This window comes from Kryptolebias marmoratus, linkage group LG5 (assembly GCF_001649575.2).
Source record: "Kryptolebias marmoratus isolate JLee-2015 linkage group LG5, ASM164957v2, whole genome shotgun sequence".
NCBI lineage: Eukaryota > Metazoa > Chordata > Actinopteri > Cyprinodontiformes > Rivulidae > Kryptolebias > Kryptolebias marmoratus.
The window spans coordinates 16,894,592-16,918,532 of NC_051434.1; the positions used below are offsets into that span (position 1 = coordinate 16,894,592).

The 23,941-nt window shown below is 42.8% G+C and overlaps 1 protein-coding gene across 7 annotated transcripts in view; it reads right to left on the minus strand.

The window, feature by feature from the left end:
* LOC108238707 (triple functional domain protein) overlaps positions 1-23,941 on the minus strand; it is a 91,129-nt gene that overhangs the window by 39,462 nt on the left and 27,726 nt on the right. For 6 of the 7 annotated variants that reach the window (XM_017420978.3, XM_017420974.3, XM_017420972.3 and 3 more), the window contains exons 3-10: positions 15,423-15,497; positions 12,463-12,577; positions 10,782-10,974; positions 5,678-5,782; positions 5,347-5,543; positions 2,728-2,992; positions 949-1,071; positions 295-486 (exon numbers count right to left, since the gene is read on the minus strand). In XM_017420978.3, the coding sequence (XP_017276467.1) occupies positions 295-486; positions 949-1,071; positions 2,728-2,992; positions 5,347-5,543; positions 5,678-5,782; positions 10,782-10,974; positions 12,463-12,577; positions 15,423-15,497 (1,265 nt within the window). Of the gene's footprint in view, positions 1-294; positions 487-948; positions 1,072-2,727; positions 2,993-5,346; positions 5,544-5,677; positions 5,783-10,781; positions 10,975-11,968; positions 12,077-12,462; positions 12,578-15,422; positions 15,498-23,941 lie in introns of those variants that run through there. The other variant, XM_037975885.1, reaches the window with a different exon arrangement.

The window sequence follows — 23,941 nt, forward strand, 5'->3', positions numbered from 1 at the left end:
AAGTAGAGAGATCTATGATGTAAAAGCTTAAACAGCAAAGGCCAGAGCCCCCTTTGTTACATACTGTATTATGAGAACAATATTATTATTATTTTTCAGGCTATATTTAGAGATCTATAGTGAGGGTATCATTTTGTATATGAAACATAAGCTAAAGCCTAAAAATAAGGCTTTTTATAGGAAGCTTGGGTGTGTTAAACTATAGATTAGAAAACAAAAATGGAACCCCTTTTTCTGTTGTTATGTAGTATAACACTAAAGGGCAAAAAAATAAAAATGTTCATGCAGATTTACCTGGTCACATTTCTGATGGAAGCTCGCCGACATCTCTAAGAGCGTGCTACGTTCGTCCAGCGCAGCAGCGAAGGCCTTCCACTCCTGCTCCAACTGGCCTGAGATCTGCTTGATTTGCTGAGAGGCGTAGTGACCCGACTCCAGCAGCCGGCTGCCCACCGACACTATCCGATTAATGTTTACATACACATTCTGTTGCGGCAGGACACAGGAGGGAAAGAGGTATCATCGCTGAGGACAAACTGTGTAAGGATTCGTTCAAAAGCAAACAATATAGTGAAAAGGTAAACAAACTTTGGAGCTTTAAAAAAACAGGGGAGAGTGAGGCAAACGGCATCAGCCATTGTTCTCATCATTGGACAGAAACTCGAGTAGCTAGATAAAATCCTTGCCTCAACAGTTTCATAATAGTTATGTAAGGCCAACTGTGGATAGAGAATAGGATTACTTAATACCTAGTTGTGTTGCTCTGATTATGCAGAAAATGTGCACCGAAGCATAGGCGTCTCTAAACAAACACTCAAACACAGTACTAGAGGTTGATGCTAAGTGCAATGACTATATGATTAAACTGTTCGGGGCATGGACTTGAGTCCAAGTGGGCGGAAATGTGTTGCTTCTCGCTGCACATCTGTGTGTGCGCAAGCATCTTACCATGCAGTTCATAGCAAAGTGGTTGTGCTGGGTTTGCAGCTCGACAGCGTGGGGGTGGTTGTTGCCAATCTCTGTGTAGCTTGCCAGAAACAAACCCTTGTTGTGCATGATCCAGTCAAACATCTGAGGCAGGAAGATGCAAAATGTACACGTTAAAATAAAAAAAAATTAAATAAAAAAAAAGTTAGCGAGCCTCAATAAAACACGCAAACACGCACAAACACATGTATGAGCTCATCTTGAGACGTTTAAGTTGCACATAAACACACAGCGGGGACTCGTGTGAGTAGCGTGTGTGTGTGTGCGTGCAACAGTGTTCACAGAGCTGTCATCTCTCCAGGCCAGGAAACAGAGAAACGGACTGCCTCTATTAAGAGCATCCTCTCATGCTCTCCTGGAGAACAACTTGTGGCCTGTGGTGTCCTAGCAACAAGCTCGTACTGCTGCAGTGAATCCAGGACTGCAGCTCGCTCCTCAGCTCGCTCCCTCACTGCAGCCTGCTATTTTATTCTCCTCACTCAAACGTGGATCCCCGAGCTTCACTCCCTGTCTCTTTCTATTTGGTGCCGCAGCTGTCATCGCCTGCCTGAGCTGACTGGGTGGCAGCCGTGCACCTGAATAACGATCACCCATCTCACTGCCTCTTATTCTGGGATGCTGTGGAAGTTGAAGCTTTTGAGTCTTTGTTGTGTGAATGGAGACTCGGCGTTTAGTTATCCTGTTTCTCTTTATCCTTTGTCTTTTCTGTCGTACCTTGTATGACATTTAACCACTTTTCTATAGTTTGTGATATTTTGCTGACAAAAAGTTAAAATGTTCAGTTTGTTCAGGACATTCCAGCTACAACTTTGTGTTTGTAACTTTTGTGCTTTTAAAAAGATTTACCTTTATTTACTTTATTTCCTCACAGAAATACATGAAGATCGATCTCTAATTTCTTTGATGTCTGCTTCAGCATACTTCTTATGTTACGTTGAGTTTTTATCTTACATTTTACTATTTTAGCAAGCCTTTGGCTACGTCAATCTTTTAGCTTTTAAAAAGCATTTTTCTACTTTAGTTAGCACTTAAATACTTTTAACTAGCATTTTGCTACTCGTATGTTTTACCAAACATTTTGTTGTTTTTATCTAGCATTTTGTTCCTTTTAGCATTTAGCTAGTATTTTGCCTCTCATAGCTAGCAATTTAAGAGTTTTAGTTACAATTTTGCTACTTTTGGCTTTTAGTTAGCATTTTAATTTGAACTTTTAGTTAGTGATTTGGCACTTTGACCTAGCATTTTGCTACTTTTAGCTAGTGTTTTGTTCATTTTAGTTAGCGTTTTGCTACTTTCACCTTAGAGCTAGCATTTTGCTACTTGTACGTTTTATCAAACATTTTGCTGTTATCTAGCATTTTGTTCCATTTAGCTTTTAGCTAGTGTTTTGTTCATTTTAGTTACTGGTTTGTTACTTTTGTCTTTTAGCTAGTATTTTGCCTCTCATAGCTAGCAATTTATGAGTTTTAGTTAGAATTTTGCTACTTTTGGCTTTTAGTTAGCATTTTAATTTGATTAATTTTAATTTCTCTCATTTCTTTTTATTGTTTAAGGGCAAAATAAAGAAAATATTAAATTTAGTCCATGTGGTCTCCACAAACAGTCTCAATCAATGCCTCTCTGTGGCTGTAATTAGGTTTTATTATTGACAGCTGCCTGCCCCACGCCGGGCACCATCTGCAGTTATAGATTACCTCCAGCTCACACTGAACAACATCCTGTTCCCAATCCCGCACAGACCTTCTCTGCGTCCTGCTCGAACAGGCGGAGCTGGAAGCACTGGTCCAGCTGCAGCTTGCGGACGTGCCAGGCCTGGTGCAGACGCTGCCGGGTGGAGTGCAGCTTGTCCAGCAGCTGCGTGATCCGCGGCACCAGGCCCTGGGTGTCGGAGTTGCAAACGCCACCGCTGCTACTGCTGCTGCCGCCGCTGCCGCTGCCGCCGCCACCGCCGCTGCTGCTGTTACGGTTGGAGAAGGACTCGCTGCTCTGAATCCGCTGGAGCAACCTGGAAACAAACAGGATTGTTTTATAGTTATAATTTAGTTTAGGGATCGCAAATATTACATTGAATTAAAGACCTAAAATTCTTTAAAGGAATATATATCTGCCACATTTCATTATAGAGTTTCAAGATAATCATATGCTGAGAAATGACAGGAATATATTGATTTTTTATTAGGGATAATTATTTATTACATTCATAATCTGTATGAATTATAAGAAATTCAAATAAGTCACCTGACCCTTAAATAAAAAACATGTCTGTTTACTTCTTTATTTCCAGAACAAACATTGCACATGTTAGATAAACCATTTCCACAGTTTGTAAGATAAACTCTCTCTTAGCCAATGAAGTCTGTGAAACAGTGTTCCACCTGCTGCTTTTATACAGATAAATGAGTGAAAATAATTGTGACTCAGACTGAAGGAGACTTGATCCTTCTGAACTCCAGCTAAAATGCTGATTATATGAAAGGCTTGGACTCGAGCAAAACTTGCAGTGTACTCGTAATGATGCTTGACTAACACCTTGATAAACAGCCCTTTGGAAACAATTGGCTTTGTTAAAAACACACCACCAGGTGTTCATGTCTCCATGAACGAGCGCCCTCAGTCGCGTTCATAAGGTGGGTGGGTCACGCCAAAGCCAAATTCACAAAAACCCCAAAAAACTGAAGTTTTCCTGGAAAATGTTTGTGTTCCAACACGATCAATGGTAACCAGTCAGCTGAAGTAATGCTGCAGAGCTGAGGAGCACTAAAAGTTACAGCCACATTATGAAATCTATAAAATGTGAAATATTTTTTATCACCAAGTGAACAAACATTTTGATTTAAATATTTTAAATGTAAATCGATACAACAGTAAGGCGTTCTGAAGATGGTTTTTAATAAAAGTTTTTAAACGGTTTATATATTATTGCTGTGGACAGCCTTAGTGTCCAACAGGAGAGACCAGCTACTTCAAACACGGCCAAGACCAAAGCACATTTTGTCGTCCTAAAATAACGCTGACGAACAGATTCTTGTTTTCAAAACCTTTATACCACTGTCAGTTTTGCATTAAATTCATTTATTCATTCATTCCATGGAAATCCACAGGTCTTTACAGGTGGAAAAAGCTGCAGGAGCAGCGGCATGTAGCGCTTCCAGGGGTCAGGGGTCACATCCAGCATAAATTTTACAATATTTCTGCTTAAATAGCAGTAATGCAAACTTATGCACATCAAGGTTTAAATATTAAAATTCCCAGGAATGGCTGTATTTTTAGGAAAAGAGTTGGTTTAAGATGGAAAAAGGTCCATTCAGGCTGTTTTCGCATATTAAAAATGGCTCATCTGAATGGACTGAGCAGATGCTGCCATCTTCAAACAACTTTAGTCTCAAACTTCCCAGAGCAGGACGTACACATAAAAACAGTAAACATCTGAACCATGTATTAAATGGTTAGTCTGGGCAGAAAAAAGATAGAAAATGTCAGCTGGTAGTGACCTGAAGGCACACTAGAAGTGCTAAAGCTAGCTGCAGCTGTAGCCATTTCCACTCATAAACACCATCAGGTTCATTGTAAATATCTGTGAGATGTGAAGTTGGTGTAAAAGTCTATAAAACAACGTTTGCACGAGCCGCTGGGAAATTTTGCTTTAGTCATGTCTGAACTAGCCGCTCGCTCGCCCCAACCTGTCAGATGTGAACCAGTTCTTCAAACTGAGGCCGTTCGAGAGCTCATCTACGACAGGTGAAACAATAGTTATCACTTTTACACAGAAAATCACTTCAAAATAAAAGTATAATCATTTCAAATGATGTTGAATCTACACACATAGTCCTGTTTATGCCAAAAGAAACCACATTCAAACTAAGAGTGAAAAATAAGAATGGTCTTTGTCTCGTCCTTCTCAACAATGTGCCTATAAGCTTCAAATTTCTTCTTTTAGAAAAAGGAAGTCGGTCTTTTCCCCTTAGAGACAGACATTATGCAGCATTCACACTCTGGCCTGTCACAGGAACTCAGCAGCACTCGCTCACCAGTCTTACTCTATTCTTTTCTTTTCTTTGTGAAATCTCACAGATTAATCAGTTTTTTCTGATTACTCTCCCATGTGAAGCATGGTTTTAAAAAAACAACAACATGGAAGACGACACAGTTCGAGGTTCCGCAGCTTAAAAAGTCCAAGTAATTTCCTATCAGTCCACATGCAGTTAGAATAATCAGAAATCACAGGTGTACCCTAATCGTCTGACTTTTAAATAAATGCATCATAGAGGTTTAAAAAATTGAAGCGAAGGAACGGTGTCTCCCCTTCGACTGACTCATCGTTTAGGTGTTAGTAAAAATATTAGAGCAGCAGATTCCTACCTCTGTCCTTCGGTGTCCAGCTCTTCTATCGGAGCTTTTATGATCTTTTTCTTCAGCGCAGCGTGTTCTTCTATCATCCGCCTCGCACCCTCCAGGTCTTGGGGGAAATCCTTCCTCGACACGGTTTCCTGCATCTCCTCTAGTCGGGTCAACATCTGAGTGGCGTGACCAGAGAACTCCTCGAACGCCACGCGAACCTGGGCGTAAAGAGAAAACGCTCGAGTCTCGGGGTCTCAGGGGCCAAACGGCTGCTTGAATGAAGAATCCGGCACAAAACCGTAGATCTGTTAGGACTTTAGGGACGAGGGGTGGGTGGCGGGTTCGAACTCACCTCGATCCACTCTTCATGGTTGTAGTCCAGGCTGCCGTCGAAGTCGGACGTCAGCTGGGAGGGGTCCACAACTTTCGTCAAGCCCTCTAGCGACACCATGGTGGTCTAGTGGAGAGATTTAGGTTGATGTTAGTCACTTGAGAAGCACTACTCTTACAGCTCATTGAAACAGTGCTTCATTTCTCTTTAAAAGTGACTTTGTTAAAAGCAGCTGTCTAATATATGTCTGCATGCCTTTAGAAGAAGAGCAGGCAGTAATATTAAGCGTAAAAAGCAATAAGAGTAAACAAAAAATGTGAAAAGAAAAGATTTGTTCTTCATTTTCCAAAGATATGCTAAAATAGTATGAACGGATTTGTTGGTACCCTTAAATAGCAAAACCACCTGTCCCCTCCCAACCCGTTCATCCTCTACATGTTCTTAATCTGTTAAATAAACAACGCACGGCGGTGTTATAGCTAACTGGGTCAGGCAGTGATCGAGCTCATTCATTCATTCATTTCTCAACTCAGATGAAATAAAACATTTTACGACAGACGTTGGCAAAGAGCCCAGCGAGAGCTGGCACCTTCCACTGCTTTGCTCAGGTGTTATCTGCGAAGGAGTAATCTGAAAACTTCCAGCCAATCAGAGCGATTCCTCAGCTTCAGTTCCAGGAAGTTAAACACAGGACTTTCTACTGCTGCCTGTTTAAGAACTGCATTAATTTAAACAGATTCTGATGATCATTTTTATACAATAAATTGGTAACCAGTAGATTGATTTGAAAAATTCAAATTGTGTTAGATTTGTTTTTAAAAGATTCATCTAATGATATCAAAATATGTTGTGTTTGATGATACAAATCAGGTGTCCTTGCTGCCTTAAATAGACTATAATTTTTGCATTTATAGTCACACTGTAAACCAAGTGTTTGACCTTAATAAGTATTAGAGAAGCTTTCAAGCTTTTTAATCAGACATTCAGCCTATTTAAAGGGAGCAAACAGCCAATAGGTAGTTTGGTATCGTTGTGTTTACCTCACTGAACAGGAGAAGAGAGAGCAAAGATGAGAGCTGTTTGAGGAGCTCAGAGGAAAGACTGTAGATATCCATGTTAAAGGTAAAGGCTACTACACCATGTCTATGCAGCTTTATGTTCTTCTGACCACAGCTACTAATATTATTAAAAAGTAGAAGGTTCATGTGACTGCAGCCAACCTCCCAGGACGTGGATGCAAAAGGAAATGCAGCCCCAGGTTGATCAGATGGTTGGGAAAATGGTAGAAGAAGAGCCACCCAAAAACCAACCCAAGCCATTCAAGCTGAACTCCAAGGTGAAGGTACGTCACTTTCTGATCAGACTGGAATTCATCAAGATGCATGTCGACAAGCCCCAAAGTTTCTGGGACCGATGAGACAAAACTGGAGCTTTTTGGTCAGTCACCATATCTACTGTGAAACACGGAGGAGGCTCGGTTTTGTTTCGGGGCTGCATCTGTCACAGGGGAACCATGAATCTGTGCAGGACGCGATGAGGTCTCAAGACTAACAAGGCATCGTACCGCCCGGTGTCAGAACGTTTGGCCTCAGTCGCAGCTTCAACTGGATAATGACCCAAAACATCCAGCTAAAAGCATCAAGAACGGCTGAGAAAATACAATTGGACGACTGTTAAATGCCCCCCATGAAGACAGGATCTTAATCTTATTGAACATCTACGGAAAGATCAGAAAATTGAAGTGTGGAGACACCATCCTTCAAACCTGAGACAGGTAGGTCCTCTTCCTGAGGAACAAATGCAGACGTCTCGTTGTGAAGAAAAGGTGCTGCTACAAAAATATTAAATTAAGGGTACCATCTTCTTCTTGTGCTGTTTTTATTTAATTACATGCTGATTAAATAATTAAAAGGAAGGTTAAAAATGAAATAAACAACTAAGAATGCCATTAAACTCTCAGCTTATTTCAGAGATAATAGTTCTTTTGGATTATTGTGGAAGGGGACCAACAAAATTTACTGCATCTGTTTATCCAATCTTTCCTTTTTTCCCCTTTCTTTGGTTGTTTGCTATTCACGAATGCTGCAGAATATTTTACACTCAACAAACCCCGAGTCCCTCTCACCCATTGAGAACAAATTCAAAGTGACTTTTAGTGAAACCCCTGTAATAACTATAATAACTAACAATGCATCAGCAGGACGTTTTCTCCTCATCTTTATAATTCTGCTAAAAGCATCTCCGAGACGATATAAATCTGAACTGCAGCCAAAAGGCTTGAAAAATATAGAAGTCCCTGTTTAAGTGAAAGAGCTTCTGAGCGAGGAATATGCTTTAACTGCGCCATCTAATCTCAACAAACTGAAATCCTCTCCAACAGGAGCATATTAGAAAAATTAATCGGAGAGAAAACCGAGGGAACGTCTTCTTGCTTGGTTTCATTGCCTGTGTGTTTCTGCTGAGCCACCTCCGCACAACACCCCCACACACATGGCCAGAGAAGGATGGAGACGGAGCGGTGGCTGGGATGGGCTTTGTGTAGGCCAGAACAATGCGGAGACGCGCTGCTGTTCTCCGATGACGACGCGCGGCGGCTTTCACTGCCGCCGGGTGGGAAAAATAAACACTGATACGGCCATGTTCGTGGAAACTCGGTTAAAAGGAGGGCGAGTCTGGGCAACGGTTCCTCTCGTTGGACCCAGAGATCTATTAGCAACAATCAAAACTGAGCTTTGATTCGGTTTTCTTCCCGAATGTGAATTTAAAGAATGGACGGAAAGCCTCGCCTCTTTAGGATTTCGTTACAGTAAACCAGAGGAGGAACCCTTCGGACACACGCAGCAACAGAATGATCAGCGCCAGACCGGGGCTAGTTCGGGCATTTTAAATCTGAGCTCTGAGCAAAGGTTATGAATAATTAATATCTTACCTGTTGTAGATAGCTTATTAAACAGCCTGGGTTTGGAGAAAGCGTTAATGGCTTGTCCAAACACAGCTAATAAAGCTGAAATGCACTGCTGCAGTCTCCAGAATTTTAGAGCGGTTCACGCAAACACTACTTCAGAGACCTTTACGCCAGGATTTACAAGTGTAAATAGCCACAGCTGCAGCTAGGTGTAGCACTTCTAGTGCTGCTTGGGGACACTTTCAGCAGAAAATTCATAATATGTTTTCTAGACTAACAGTGTAACGCAGAACTGATGGTGGTGTAAAGGATTAAATAACAGTATTTGTACGATATGACAGGTTTGAGATCTTTGCTTTGGAAGGAGGTCTATTCAGGCTAGCCTTTGCCTATCAGAAATATTATACTACTGCTGAAATAAGCACGTGTTCCAAAACGGATGTCAGTGTTAAGGTTTTGGAAATAGGGTTTATATGAACTGTTTTAGTTTTTTGTTTGTTTTTTGAAGATTTGAGTTGTTTAGCTCATCTAGACGGACCAAACAGACATTCAAAAATGGATTGCTGCCGTTTTAAAAAGCTATTTTTCTGAACTTTTACACTGCCACCAATTTCACATTACACGGGTATTCTGGGGAAACTCCTCTGAAACTTCTGTCGGACGCTAGCTGCTGCTTTGTGAACTTGTAAATAACCACTGACGTCCACGGAAACGCCCGTGGAAATGCGCAACCTGACGGAGGCGTGAAGGTTTATAAAACGGTGCTCACATGAGCATCTTTAAAACGTTTTTAAGACTAGAGATGTTTTAGAACGACACCATCTACTCCGGCTGCCTTCGGACTAGCCGTTAGCTCATCTTACCCATCTCCAATTCACTGTAGGGAAGAATAACAGGACTCAACGCAGACTTATTCAGCAGCAGTAGGCTTTGCTTCTTGCCTGCTGGTAGCGTCTTTCACTAACACGTTTCTAGGTCTGCAGGAGTCATTTTAGCTCCGGGCACATTTCAGTCCCCTTAAATGATTTTGCCAGCAATCCTTTTTTTTTCTAGTTGGATTCATGCTGGTGGGCTGAGTGCATCGGATCCTCTGATCCATATTTTCTGACCTCTGATTAAAGCTTTTAAAGGTTCAGCGTCATCTTTCTAATTTGATCATTTCAATAAAACATTTACCCCTACCCCTAGCATCAGAAGGAACCAAATGAATCCCTAAGGATGATAGTGCCTCTGCCATGCTTTCCTATCAGGGGGGACAATCTCTGACTTCTCAGCTTCATTTTTGTTGCGCTGTCTGTTATATTGCATTTTTAGATGCCCTGCTTTAGAATAAAAGCTGCTCAAGAGCCGAATATTATACACATAGGATTAAAATTCCCTCCTGAAGAGATTTAGATTTTTTTATTTCTACTTTTTTTTTTTTTTTCCATAATCAATATTTGTGACGAAGGCCTTTGTGCACAGACTGTATATAATCAATGCTCATGTAGCACAGCAGGGCAGCTTGAGGATAATTGCAATCTCCCATTGGCTACTCTTGCCATCAAATAATCGATATGATGTCATTAGATTGCATTGGACCTGCTTACATATGGGTATGTGAGCGATCAAAGTAATTTCCACACCCGCGAAGCCTTAGTCGGGGGAAAATTAGGACTCTGCAGAAAAAAAGGTTCCTCGAATAGAATATGCAGGATTATAAAAGAAACATCTCAAGCTGGGTTTTAGTCGTGATCGGGAGGGATGAGTTCTGCTGAGCAGATACTTTCAGGAGCACACTGGTATCTAACTAATACAAAGCCAGAGAACTGAAACACACCTGCCTCTGAGACCGTTTTATGAAATGAGCTGTGAAAATAGGTTTAACGCTCGACTGACGGCGCCACAAATGCTCGTTAGAGTGATTTGTTTTCAGGCTGAACATGAGGACATTTTTTTTTCCCCTCCTTCAGCTGACAACAGGCTGGTGATGTACACATCCAAAACAGTGGGGTGAGGAAACTAATGACGTGCAGATAATAAGCAGCAGCTATAGTGGTCGTTGTCACAACTCGGCTGACAGCATATTGTTTGGGGTTTTTTTCCTACTTTTATGACACATCCTCAAAAAAATATATAGCTGAATAGAATTGCAGCACTTCCATTTGGGTAAGCACACTCCTCTGATCATGTAATTATTTCATGAATCAAATCAGATTGGCTGAAGGCTTTCGATCCTACCTCGAATTCAAACTTGGAGCTCCCAAAGTTGGTCCTCTGCTTCTGCCAGAAGTTGTCCGGTTTGATGATGAGCGCGACGTGGATGCAGGACGGGAAGGACTCCTGCAGGATCTTCAGCAGGGGCTTGATGCTGTCCCACTTGGAGCCGCGCATGTCAACGATGACCGTGAAGCCATGTTTACACACCTCCTCGCTGGGGCGGATGGCGATGGAGGTCAGCGGGAGGAATTAAAAGGGGAGGGGCGGAGGGAGGGAGGGAGGGGATTGGAGAGTATAATCCAGAGAGAAAGAGAGGAGACACATGACGGGATGAGAGAGAGGGATGATGGAGGGGAGAGAGGAAGGAAACGAGAGATGGGGTAGGGAAAAGAAAAAAAAAAAAAGAAAGGGAGGAATTGAGAGAGAACATACAGTGAGATGACGCATTTTCTATACCGTGAGGAGCCTACGCAGCAAACACACATCCACCCACGTACTCCAACACACACACACACAGACCTGTGACAAATGAGGCTCAAATGTGCTTTGAAATAAACACACAGCTCAGCACATTTGAGCATATGCAACCGTATTCCCCTGTGCTGCTGTGTCCTGGACCTAAAGAGCCGCAATCTGAATCTGCTTCAAGAAGATGAAATCTTCCCACAAGAAAACATTTCATTTATTATTTAGGAAGCTATCAGTTTTGTTGATGCATCGGTGGTTCACAACAACAAAAAAAAACAAAAAAACAACTGAATGCACAAACGCAGACTGCTCCCCCCCTTTTGGTACATTTTGTATTTTACGGGAACTCTTCCTTTCATTTCTGACTCTGATCAAACAAGTCCCATTATTCCATCACCGTGTCTCTATACATCCTTCATCCTTTTCCCAAACCTGTTTTTCTCCCCCGTGTAACAGCCTGTCAGTCAAAAGATGGCCAGCAGGCAGCTTTGTCCAGATGTTCACCCCCTCCCCCTCCAAAATAAAACAAGTCAAGTCGCAGAACGCACAAGATTGAGGCTGATCTTGAACACAGTCAAACCGGGCCACTGTGACAAGTTTGAAAAAGACGTCAGGAAGTCAAAAGGGACAACAGACAAAATGAAGACGGCGAGACGCAGAACAGTGACGGCTGAAGACGCGAGGGGGAAAGGTCGGCTTTAACGGCATCAAACGGAGAGGTTTAAAGGACGCGTTTTTACCTGGGAGATGAGGAGCTCCTCGCCCACAGGAACTGCTGCTGCACCGCCTCGGCTACTGCGACACTTTGTTTTGCTTTCACACACACACGAAGGCTCGCTCCCTCGCTCGCGCACACACCTCCTCGCACATGCGCTCTCCGAATCTGTCGGCCCCCCGCCCCTCCCCTCCCCTCCGCCTCCTGCTTTCTCTCTCCGCTGATACCCCTCTCTCCTTCTGTCATGTCCCCGCTCTTAGCTCAGGCACCCCCCCCCTGCACCTACCCCACCCTTCTGTCTGAGCATCCCTGTATCTCCGACGCCGATTCCTAGCAGCCAGCAGCCAAGGAGCTGCGGTGAGCTAACTGCTTCCCCCCCCTGCCCCATCGCTGCTCACGTGCTCACCTCTTCTCCGTCACGTGTCTGCAACCCTTTTGCTTTATTTACCATTAAAAAAAAAGGGGGGGGGGGGGCAGAGCTCACACACGTCAAAGAGCAGAGGTAATTGAATGTGTCACCTGGGGATGCTGGCGAGGTAGGCGATCAGTCTCCTCAAATCGTCCGCTCGTATTCTGTCGTGGTTACTGCGTGAGGGAAACGTTAATACTGGACCGCCGCGTCTGTCTCTTCCACCTTTCACACACAAACACATCGATTAGGAATACAACACACGCAGAGCTGTAACTAAATCAACAAACATGCAGCCAAGCAGCGGGTACTTTGTGTCTCATTGCTTTGGAATGAATGATTTAGTTTGCAGAATATTATTTCGGTGAGTTTAGGCCACTGTCCTGAGTGAAGACCCTGTAACGTGTAGCTCTCAGAGTATGTGCCAGGAGTGACTCTCAGCTACTACCACACCATATTTTGCCTCGATTTGAGCTAAACTGACTGAGTTAGAGCCATTTTTGTGTTTGTTAGTTTTGGTTATTTGTGGGGTTGAATGTTAATCAGTTGTAGATGTACATCGAAGCCAATAGCTGACGGTTTTTAAAAAAAAGATGTTGAACATTTAAACATCTTGATTTTTTTTTTTTTGTTTGTTTTGAGCCGTTCTTGTAGATCAGCTGCTGTGTTTGTGGATCTTTGTTCTGTTGCATCATGACCCAGTTTGGTCCAGTCTTCAGCTGTAGGACAGATGTCCTTACAGAGTCCTTTGGTCCACAGAGGAGTTCATGGTCGTCTCGGTGACTGCAAGGAGCCCAAACCATCAGCCCTCCACCACCGTGCTGACAGCTGGGATGAGGATTTTTGTGCTCATCTGCTGTGTTTGGTTTCCTCCAAACATGCTGCTGTGAATTACAGCTAAAGATCTCCACTTTGGTCTCATCTGGTCCAGAAGTCTGATTGTCCTGTCAGGACTTTAAACCTTTAACCTGCTGACTGAGGTCTATAGATCCTGAGATGGAGTTGTTTCTTTTAATTTCTCTAAACATTGCACGGTCTGACCTTGGTGTGAATTTGTTGAGAAGACTGCCAGGTGTCTTAAATGTTTTCCAGAATAATAATCCTCGCTCTCTGGAGGATGAACTCCAAATTGTTTGAAAATGACCTTTAACCTTTCCAGGTTGTTGGGCAACAACAGCTGCTCCTCTAAGGTCGTTGTTGATGTCTTTGCACCATGGCATTGTGTTAAAACACTCCTGTCTGCTTCAGAGCTGCAAATAAACAAAACTCCTGCTTTTATAGACGTGCTCACACTGAGGGTGATCAGCTGATCGATACATTTGATCAGCAGCTCCTGGCTCAGACCGAACCTCCTAAATCCTACAGAAACAGCAAAGGTGGTTTAGTTTTCTACGCACACCTTTGCGAGTTTAGCGTTGATAAAGTTTAATAAAGAATGACACAGTGGAATCTGTTGTTTTTCTACATTTGAGATTAGATTTGAATAATTTTAGGACCTGATAAAGAACATTTTTTGTTAAATGCTGATTGTAAACCCCTAGAACTGAAGAAAGTGGACAGTCTTTTTACCATGACTGTACCTACAATTCTGTCGAATGGAAATCAATATGATTTATCGTGAAAGTATAAATTGCAGATTTTGAACTATAAGTTAATGGTGTAATATAGAAAATGTAAAACCTTGGAAATTAAAATGTGTTGTCCGTATGGCTTAAAAACACACCACCATATCAATCCATAAGAATATTTCTGCCTTTAAAAGCTTGCTGGCTATAATATAAGTTTCTAAATATTGATCTGTTATTCTACACCAGGGGTGTCCAATCCTGGTCCTGGAGGGCCACCATCCTGCAGGTTTTAGTTGTTTCCCTGCTCCTCAGCAGGTCTTCAAGTTCTGCAGAAGTCTGTTAATCACTCAGTCATTCAAAGCAGAGAAACAACTAAAACATGCAGGATAGAGGCCCCTCAGGGCCGGGATTGGACACCACTGCTGTCCACTGTACAGCACATTGTGAAGTGACTGAGCGACACCCTGCAGAGCTTCTTGTCTCATGTGGGACCAGTAAAGCTGGTCTGTGCTCAGCCCACAAATTAGCGAGTTCAGTCGGGGTTCTGTGTGCCTGTAGGCTCCGCCGGGCTGCTCTGACGGGGAGGGGGGAAAAAGAAAAAAACAAAACAACCGTTCATGCGGTAACAGGGAAACGTGAGAGATGACCAGTAGCGCGGCTTGTTTTGATACGCGGCCAGATTCAGGATAATAAGCTTAGTTCATTTACCCTCCTCTTCGCCAGCGGCCCCTCCTCTCCGACCGTTTCAAAGCCAATTACCCAGGCGGCGACTGCGCCGGGATGAGGCAGCTGACAGCGAGTCATTTCCATGGCAACGCTGCCCCGTGTCTCCCTCTCCGCGATCGCACTTTTGTTTGCCTGAGTCATTGTCCTCATCGTCGTAGTTTTTACCTGTGACCTTTACAGCGCGCGAGAGGACCAAACGCACACACTTCACGCTATGTTAATCACTTCGTCTGTGTGCACATCTTCTGCATGAGTGTGTCTCCTGTGGCATTCCCGTGCTCATGGACACATGAGATGATGTGCGCTCTCTTGCGCATACAGACTCGGGATGGATAATGGGGGGTTTTTTTCTGCATGTTGTACACACGATCCTGCTGGATGTCGTTGGCAGTTTGGACCTGCAGCTCAGCCTGTAAGTGTGTGTGTGTGTGTGTGTGGGACATGGCTGACCAAACACACACATGCAGCTGCGGCTCTGTGTTTCGCAGACCTGTTGACACCGGTTACACAATGGTCATCTGTGTGTGAGTCACTGTGAGTGGCTGAAAGGGTTTGAAGATGGGGTCAAGGGCTAAGTGTCTGGGCCTCAGCCTGACCCCCCCCACCCCCCACCCCCACGAGTTTTTACAGCCAGCATAAACAGCTTGTTATTATGCCCTCACTCTGTATGTGTGTGAGTGTGTGAGACAGATGAAGCACGTAGCAGGAGCGTCCACGGCGTAATGCCCGAGGACACCCGACACACAAACAAACACGGCGATCTTTAAGAAACTCACCCGACAGAAAGGCAACCTTCTCTTTGAGAATGGGAAGCACCTCCATCGCTCTCATCTCCTCATTTCTCTTAAAGCCTGAACAGACAGAAAGAAAGGAGCAAATCAGGACAAAAAGACCAAAAAAAGAAAGCTTTCTTCTTGTTCTCACAATGAACTGATAAGTTCAGCAACTTCAGCACCATCAGCACAACGCTCAGCAAACCGAGCAAACTAATCTGAACTCTAATTTTTAAACTGTATTTGGTCATAAAACAGCAGCAAAACGAAAGACAAACAGTATCTAATGTTGCTTTGTCCACTGTTGAGGCAGAAGTCTGCAGAAAATCAATGTTGTGAGTTTGAAAACAGCTTTTAACAGAAATCATTTTGGAGCAAATCGCAGGGAAAATGAGCGACGATCTTAGTGTAAACACTACCGTCTGTCTAGGTTGAACAGGAGATCCCACTCGAGATGACAGTCACCTCTGAATGTAGCCTAAATTAGTCCTCGGCTCGTTTTGAATGAGTTGACGCCTGCAGTCAGAGCTGTCTGAATGTAATATGATCAACCGGGATGCAGGTTAACACAACGTCTGAACAGGCCTGTGTGGGAAGTCAGCAGCCCGACAACGGCGCTCCGTTTTTAGCCACCTGGGATCGTCTGCGCGGAAAGGTCACAGAAATGCATCAAATGTCGATAAAATGTTGATGTCACGGCGGTCAACGGTGCACGGAACATTACACCATCCAACCCCGCCCACACGGCGTCATTCCACGCAAACTATATGGGTCAAACTTCCCCCCCCGATGATCTAATGTCATTTAAAAATAAACGTCTCATTCCTGATTTAATAAATTTTGGTTTTTTGTTTGTTTAAATGGTACTTTTTAAATATGCCAACAAACTGTCACCATTAAAGCATCAATACCAACTCGTTTACTTTACATTCTTAGCCTGCGTTTACCTCCTCAGGCTGTAACATTTGCCTAAAAATGTACATTTACCGCTAAGCGACGAACCACGCGACCCTTCTCTCTGTCCTCGGGAGCTGCAACTTATTTTTGCGAAAAATCCCGAGGCTCAGAGCGTTACGTCTTAATGTAGCCGGAAAAAAAATATGAGAATAATTGCGAGAACTTCTCCTGGCAGCGAACGGGGATTATAAACTGCCGACCTACATACGTGTCGAGCTGGATCTCCCAAGGTCTAAAGGTGGAGAGAGATCCCACGGTGTTAAAAGTTCACTCAAGGATTAAAATAGAAAAAAGGAAGAAAAGAAAAAAAAAAAAAAACAGCTGTTTTGGGAGGGGAAGTATTCAATAGGTGACAACTTGTTGAAACAACTCCTGTGCCTGAACACAGAAATTCCTGAGGTGATTAAACTCTAAAAGCTTTTGCAGGAAGAGAAAAAAACAAAACGGAGCTGAGGTTTGGTTTATGAGACTGACGGCGCAGACGCAACACAGAAATGATGTTTTTGTCTGACCTGTTAGCAAAATATCTTATAAAACCGCTGGACAGGTTCACAGAAAGTAATCGCTGGATGCACATCTACGACTGATTAGCTTTTACAGACAGCCCAGTTCAAGATGGCCGCCACAGCTAAGCAACTTTAGCAAACACAAAAATGGCTGTAACTCAGTCAATTTTACACATATTGAGCTAAAATTTGGTGTGGTGGTCGCTGAGATTTATATGATTTATACTCTGATCTTCAATCGATCGTGAAAGATCTGTTTTTAAACCTTTCCCCATTAACTGCTGGAGACAAATCGGTTTGTTAGCAAATTATATCACGAACCACTGAAGAGATTTCAGCAAAACTGTCAGAAAGTATTTACTGGATGTGCCTCTACGACTGGAGTCAACCCTGTTTGTCTGTTAGCAAAATATCTTATGAACCAATGGGCAGACCTTAACATCACTCTCAGAAAGTAAACTCCGGATGCACATCTACACCTAACAAACTCCTGCAACTCAAGATGCACGGTGAATCGTTTTCAGCCAACACAAAATCAGCTACAGCTCAGTGAATTTTACACACAGTAAGCTCAGATTTGGTGTGGTAGTAGCTGAGAGTCATCCTCAACACATGCTCTGAGTGTTGCCGCTTGATATGAGATCTCGTGGCATCGCATGAGACTGCAAGGTTTGACCAAAGTGGCTGTCACGTTGTGATTTCTCATCTCATCTTTTAGTCTAAAACTCTGACGTGAAAGGCAGCGGGCGATATGCATTCCTTTGAGGAATGTCAGGCATTTAATTGCATCAGCGTCCATGTTTTCAGCTTAGAAAACACAAGCAACAGTGATGCGAGTCTCTGATGACACATAAAATCTGTCACTCACGAGGGATTAGACAGTAAACACATCGAGGTCACGAGCATGAGGTCGGCCTGATAAGCTCATTTTGGCTAAATTATCGTTTTTTTCCTCGCCCCTCAAAAAGGAACCTGCCCCTACTTGCGCGCGCCAATCTGTTAGCATATCTCGGCTTCTAATAATCAGACAGACGCAAACATGCCGATGCAGCTATCTGATTTAGCGCTCTGGGTGTTTGTTTTTTTTTTTCCTGGAAGCTTCCGCGACAGCGCTGCGGTCGAGCTGTAAGGCAGCACTGCGAGGGCGTGCACGGGGCACGGGCGAATCTGCGGGAGAATGCAGCATGTTGTGGCACCGTGCAAGTCACGTAAGAAAACTGCTGAATGGTAAGTGCCTTCACCTGTCAGTCCTTCTATATTAATAATTATATTATTATACATTATATTTAACCAGCAGATGAAACCAAGGTTGTTTCTTTATCTGAGAAGTGCACAAACTGTGCTAAAAGTTGTGCTAAAGGTAATGTGCTGCCTATCTGGGTGATAGTTTGAACAAGAAGCTGCCAAGTTTAAAAAACTATCAGAATAATAAAATGGAGGACATGTCTGAAAGGCTTATATGTGTATGAATAAATCAGGAAATAATCCTTTTCAGATGGAGCAGATCCAAAATCCTCCAAACCAGATCATTTCCTGTTCTACTGTCACTCAATAGTCTCATTTTTTAGGACAATAAAAACACCAGGTGTTACTGGATGATGAAGACTGGACATTAGCTGTTTGTAATAATTATAAAGAGTTTGAAAATAAGGCCAGAGGAAGGGTGGCAGGTGGAAGAAATACCATGCCGCACCACCAGGGGGCGAGAAAATCCAGATCACTGATGTACCAAACTACAGAGAAAGATCATGTTGAGCTTGGCGAACACAATTTTCTTTGATACAGTTTACAGTTTTATCTCAAGTATTTCAGGAAAAAAAAATTATATAGACAGACAGACAGACAGACAGACAGACAGACAGATAGACAGATAGACAGATAGATAGATAGATAGATAGATAGATAGATAGATAGATAGATAGATAGATAGATAGATAGAAGCCAAACAGGCACCAAAAAAACCCCCACTAAAAACAGCTTTTATTGTTGTAAATTTGGGGTTCCAAAGTGAAAATGTGCAAAGCAGGTACGCCATAATTTCTGAAAAAGCTCTATATTTCCTGTCTGCCCAGAGAAACCAAACAGAGGTTTATATTATGTATAAATATTTGTTTTGTACAAACAGCCTCAACAATTGTTGGAATATGCTTTTTGTATTTAATAACAATTGTGAAAAGAATTAGCAATCAATTGTACATTTTATTGGAAATCCCCAGAAACTCCTTACTTGATGCTCCATGACTCTGATTTTGGGAACCACTGCTTCAGAACACCTGCGCCCAATTTACCAGCGGTGGGCAATATGATGATATTAGATTGGCCAAAGCAGAGAGAACAGACTGTCCTCTACAGCCGCGGTCCCAAACCTTTTTAGCTCTACGGACCAGTTCATTATCAGACAGTATTTTCACGGACCGGCTTTTAAAGGTGTGGCGGATAAATACAACTAAATACGACTGACATGAAAACGGGGGTATTTTTCAAAACATAATAAACAAAATCCAACATTGTGCTCGCATTTTGGGAATAAAAAGTTTAAGCATTTTAAATGTTTTGCGATGAAACACTAAAATAATTTGATTCGATCAGAAATTGAAAAATACAATTTAGTCTGAGCTGTTGGTTACAGTTTTTAGGGGAAAATAGTTATTGGACAAAACTAGAATGAGCAGGTCAGAGTTAATAAAAAAAAAGAGGAAATCTGAATCAGCTGATGAAAGTGTAATCTTTAGCTAAACACGTGCACACACACACACCCGAATGGGACAGAGAAATGCTCCCAGCGTGTTGTTGTGTTTACTACTGTATGCCAATTAGACACTAATGAGGAGATGGATGAGAATCAGGACCTGTCTCTTGTTTTTTTTTTTTCTTTTTTACTCTTTTTTTTCCTCCTCCAATTAGTCTTCTGTTCTCCTCCACAGGGGGGATTTAAATAATTTGCATGCTGAACAACATTTCCCACTGTGTGCGAGTAAAAAGCGGGCTTTTAGTGTAGAAGGAGACTCCTGCAAACAGGATCACACGGGTCAAACTTCACCTTCACATTAATGACCATTTCCCTAATATTTACCATTTATTTCAATTTATTGAACACTGCGCTTTCTTTTTACAGTGAAACTACTAATGCAACTAAAAGGAAAGAAACTGGAGTTTCAGGTTTTGCAACAAAAGTTAAAAACTCGAGAATTCCTGAAGCTGAAGGGTGCCAATAAAACTCCTGTGACATTTCAACACCTGCCAACTTTCTTCTCTAAAAACCCAGACGTCATTTAGGACTTAAACGTTACATTTGTATCATTCTAAGATGATAAAACACCAATGTTCTGATGTATAAACTGCATAAGAAGAGCAAAGAGGAACCAAGACCAAAAGGATTTAAAGTGTTTTATGTAGGAGATATAAGTTCCAGTTTTGAAAAAAAATAATAATAATAAATCTGGGCTGAAAAATGATAGAAGTCAATGAGAGTTTGGATGTGCCTAGTCTATACTCTGAAGGGATTTGAAAGAAAACAATAAGTCTTATAGCGGTGAGAGGTACACTGGGTGAAAGCAGACACAAATGTCTATGATTTGATGTATAAAATTCATAAAAGTGTAAAGATTGGGGGAATAAGGAAAAGGTTGTTTGCAAAAATGTCAAACGTTACAGTGTGTAATCTAAAGTCAACACGTTGTGGTAAAAATCATCAACAATCATCAACTTTAAACAGTTTGTAAAAACCATTAAACACATCAAAACGCCCGTTCAGTCATATGATTTCAAACTTCCTGTTAACAGTTTCCCCCCCCCCCCAAATTGTTTCACCCTAATCTCTTTGTTGTTTGGGTTGCAACGTTTGACTTTTTTAGGGGTATTTATTGCTCATGTTGTATGATGTGCTGCTACCAAAATCATAGCATGAATTTCCCCGATCGAGCCACGTGTTTTGATGTATTTTTTGCACGGCTTTTCCTGAACTGCCAAAGGAGCGGCAAATCAAAACTACGCTTAAATAAAAGTCTAAAGGCCGAATAGTCAGAAAGGTGCCTTTGGAAATACTTTCACTTTAACAATCGTCCATCCTATCAATGCATTTATCATTTGCCGCTGCTGAATGACACAAAAGTCTGGATTTTTTCACCGTCAAGTGATTCATCTTCTAAAGCAACAACAGTCTTTGATCGGGGCTCGTAAAACGCAGTCTGCTTGGCCGGCTGCCACTGAGCACGAGGTGAATTAAAGGTAGAGGGGAAAGGGGAAAAAAATTTTTTTAAAAAGAGACAAGACGACGAGCAGAAGCCTGCTGTGTGTTTTAGTGGGAATGAGAGAAAACTTGCTTCGGTGTGGTCAGCTTTAACCGTCACTCCATTAAGATTTGCTCAAACACACCCTGCCCTCTGAAAACGCACTGTTGCACACAAACACACACTTTTTTATTCACCCCCAAAACACCGTTTCCTTCCAGCTAAACAACGTCGCGCACATGCGTAATCAAGCGTCATTTACACGTTTACGACAAACCAACGCTGTCAGGGATTTCCTACATCTTTTAAAATGAGTTGCAAAACAAAGAAATAAAGTAACTGAATCCAGCAATTAAATGCAACAACATCTGCCGTATAACACCAGCATAGCGTTATCCTCTACCCTGCAAAAAAAAAAAAAAAAAGAGGATAAGTTTAGCAACAAAGAGCCATCACTTTCCAGTACTCTGCAGTGCTCTGGGACTGGAGAAAGTGGCACAACAGCTAAATATAGAGTGGCCAGGTCACACCCACTCCCTCTCACTCTCTCAAACACACACACACACACACACACACACACACTCATTAAACCAGTAATACAGCAGCTCATGCGCAGGGACGGCGAGTGCTTTCTGGATAAATGACGAACTGAAAACATCTTCACAAAAAAAAGAGGAAGTGGAAGAAAAAATATGAGCTAATGGGAGAGTTTTGTGTCATAACTAGACTAAAGGGGGGTGGGGGATGGAAAATAAAAAAGGAATAATAGGGAGAAGGAACAATGGCACTGAGGCAAAGAGGCAACTTAGGAATAAGAAAAGACAACAAATCAACTAGTCGCCGTTAAATATTTCCTTTGTTTTTTGTTCTTTTTTTTTGGGAGAGGGGGGGCTGCCAAGGTGGGAACAAAGTGGCCTAAGGTGGGTACGATGTCGGCTAAAAAATAATGTTAGCAATGTGTGGCTTGCTGGTCTCTTGGTTGTAAACGCTAAGAATCCAGCGCTATGGAAAAATACGTCTATTTTCTCCCAATTTCGAGTCACCAATCAGTCTGTAACAGTCGCAACTCTGAGATACCACCCCTTAGTTTTCTTTGACCTTGAACCTCTTCCTTTGTTTTATGTTTTGAAAGTAAAGCTACATTTTAGCTGGGTGACAGAAAGGCAGAAAAAGGCTGAACGCAGAGATGACCTGGTGCTAGAGCTGTAATCGGCACCCATCGACACCAGACAGGAAGTGCTGTACCTGTCAGCTGGATGAGAGCGGAGCTGGTATGGGCATACTGCCATTTGTGGCTCGTTGTCCAACAAGCCATACTTGATAACTCTTCCATAACTTGTGAAAAGAAAGAAAGGGGGGAGAAAAAAAAAAGCATAAATGACTGTGGATTTGGTTTTCTTCGCTGACGGAGAAACCCGGTCCACTGCCAGCATCGGCTAATGATAGACTGGATGGTCGACGCGCTGGAGGAATCCACGGTGGGCAGAGTTGCGGCAATTAAAGCTAATCCTGGGATCCCTGAGGGGAGATATTCCAACCCTTCAGACAACCAAAACCGCCCATTACGCCGTTGTCTACATGTCCGTATGGAAAAGGTAGGGCAAACATTTCCAAGTCGAAACCGCTCCACCACCGCATTCTGTTTCCCCTCACGGGTGCCGTGGTGAGCAAGCGCATCGCATGTGGCATAAGGTGAGCTTCTTATCTGTCTGTCTTTTGAAAAAGGCAAGTTCCCGAGGTAATCCTAATTGTGTAGGAGGGGCGGTAATTATAACACTGCCTGCGCTGCATTTATGAACCTTGGGAAGCTGCTTAGCGTGAAGAGACGAAGAATCTGTGGGGAAACCCTTGCGGTGCAAAGGGGGCTCATCTGCAACATCAAATGCACCTCTCAGTCTTTTCCATCTTAAGTGTTGCACCAGCAGAGCTCATCAGCAGGCAAAACTTTTAAATTATGGCTGTTCAGGGCAACCGGCATGCTCCAATTTTAATGGGGAACTCATCCCAGAAAATATATTTAAGGAAAAAGGGAAACAAACGGCATACAAGATGAAAAACCTGAACCCTGGATAACCTCGGTAAGGGTCTCAGTGGATGTGTTATGCTGTGGCAAACAGTATTATTGGCGTGCTTGTCCTCTCAGCTGAAAAGGGACACTACAACTGATCTCAAAGGTGTTTTAAGTGATTAGTTTTACAGCGCGATGACACAGATCTGCCTTGATGCGTTCGATCGTTCCCATTCCGTTCCCACAGGGGCTGCTGAAGGGTTTGACGAGTATGAAGAAGTGATGTGAATCGTGCGCTCCGGTCTTCACCAGTCGCTGATTCAAACCAAGCTTTTAACTACTTGGATCTTCTCAGAGAACGAAGCACTTTCCGCCGAAACCATGAAAAACACCAAATGAGGAATGTGGGTTTTTTAAAGAATGACACTCTATCCCAGTGTTTCTCAACCTTTTTTGGGCCAGCGCCCCCCTATCCATTATCAAGGCCTCTTACCGCCCCCCTCCCACCTTTTTTTTTGCCTGTTTACGTGAATAAATTGTTTTTATTCATGGACTTATATAATACCTGATCTTGGATATGGCCCATCAGAACATCTCTGTGGGCCATTCTCCACCATGTACTGCTTCAATGAGTCCCCCACTTCCTGTGGTGAAGGCCATTCAGATGGATCTTCTGAGTAAAGTCTTGCCCCAATCCTCTCCTCTGCACCTCTGTTCCTCCTTATCATCATCATCTTCACCTCTCTTGTCCACATTCTCCTCTGTGGTGTTGGTCTTGCCATGTCTGCCTGCACTAATTTTCCCAAAAGGACACAGTAATGG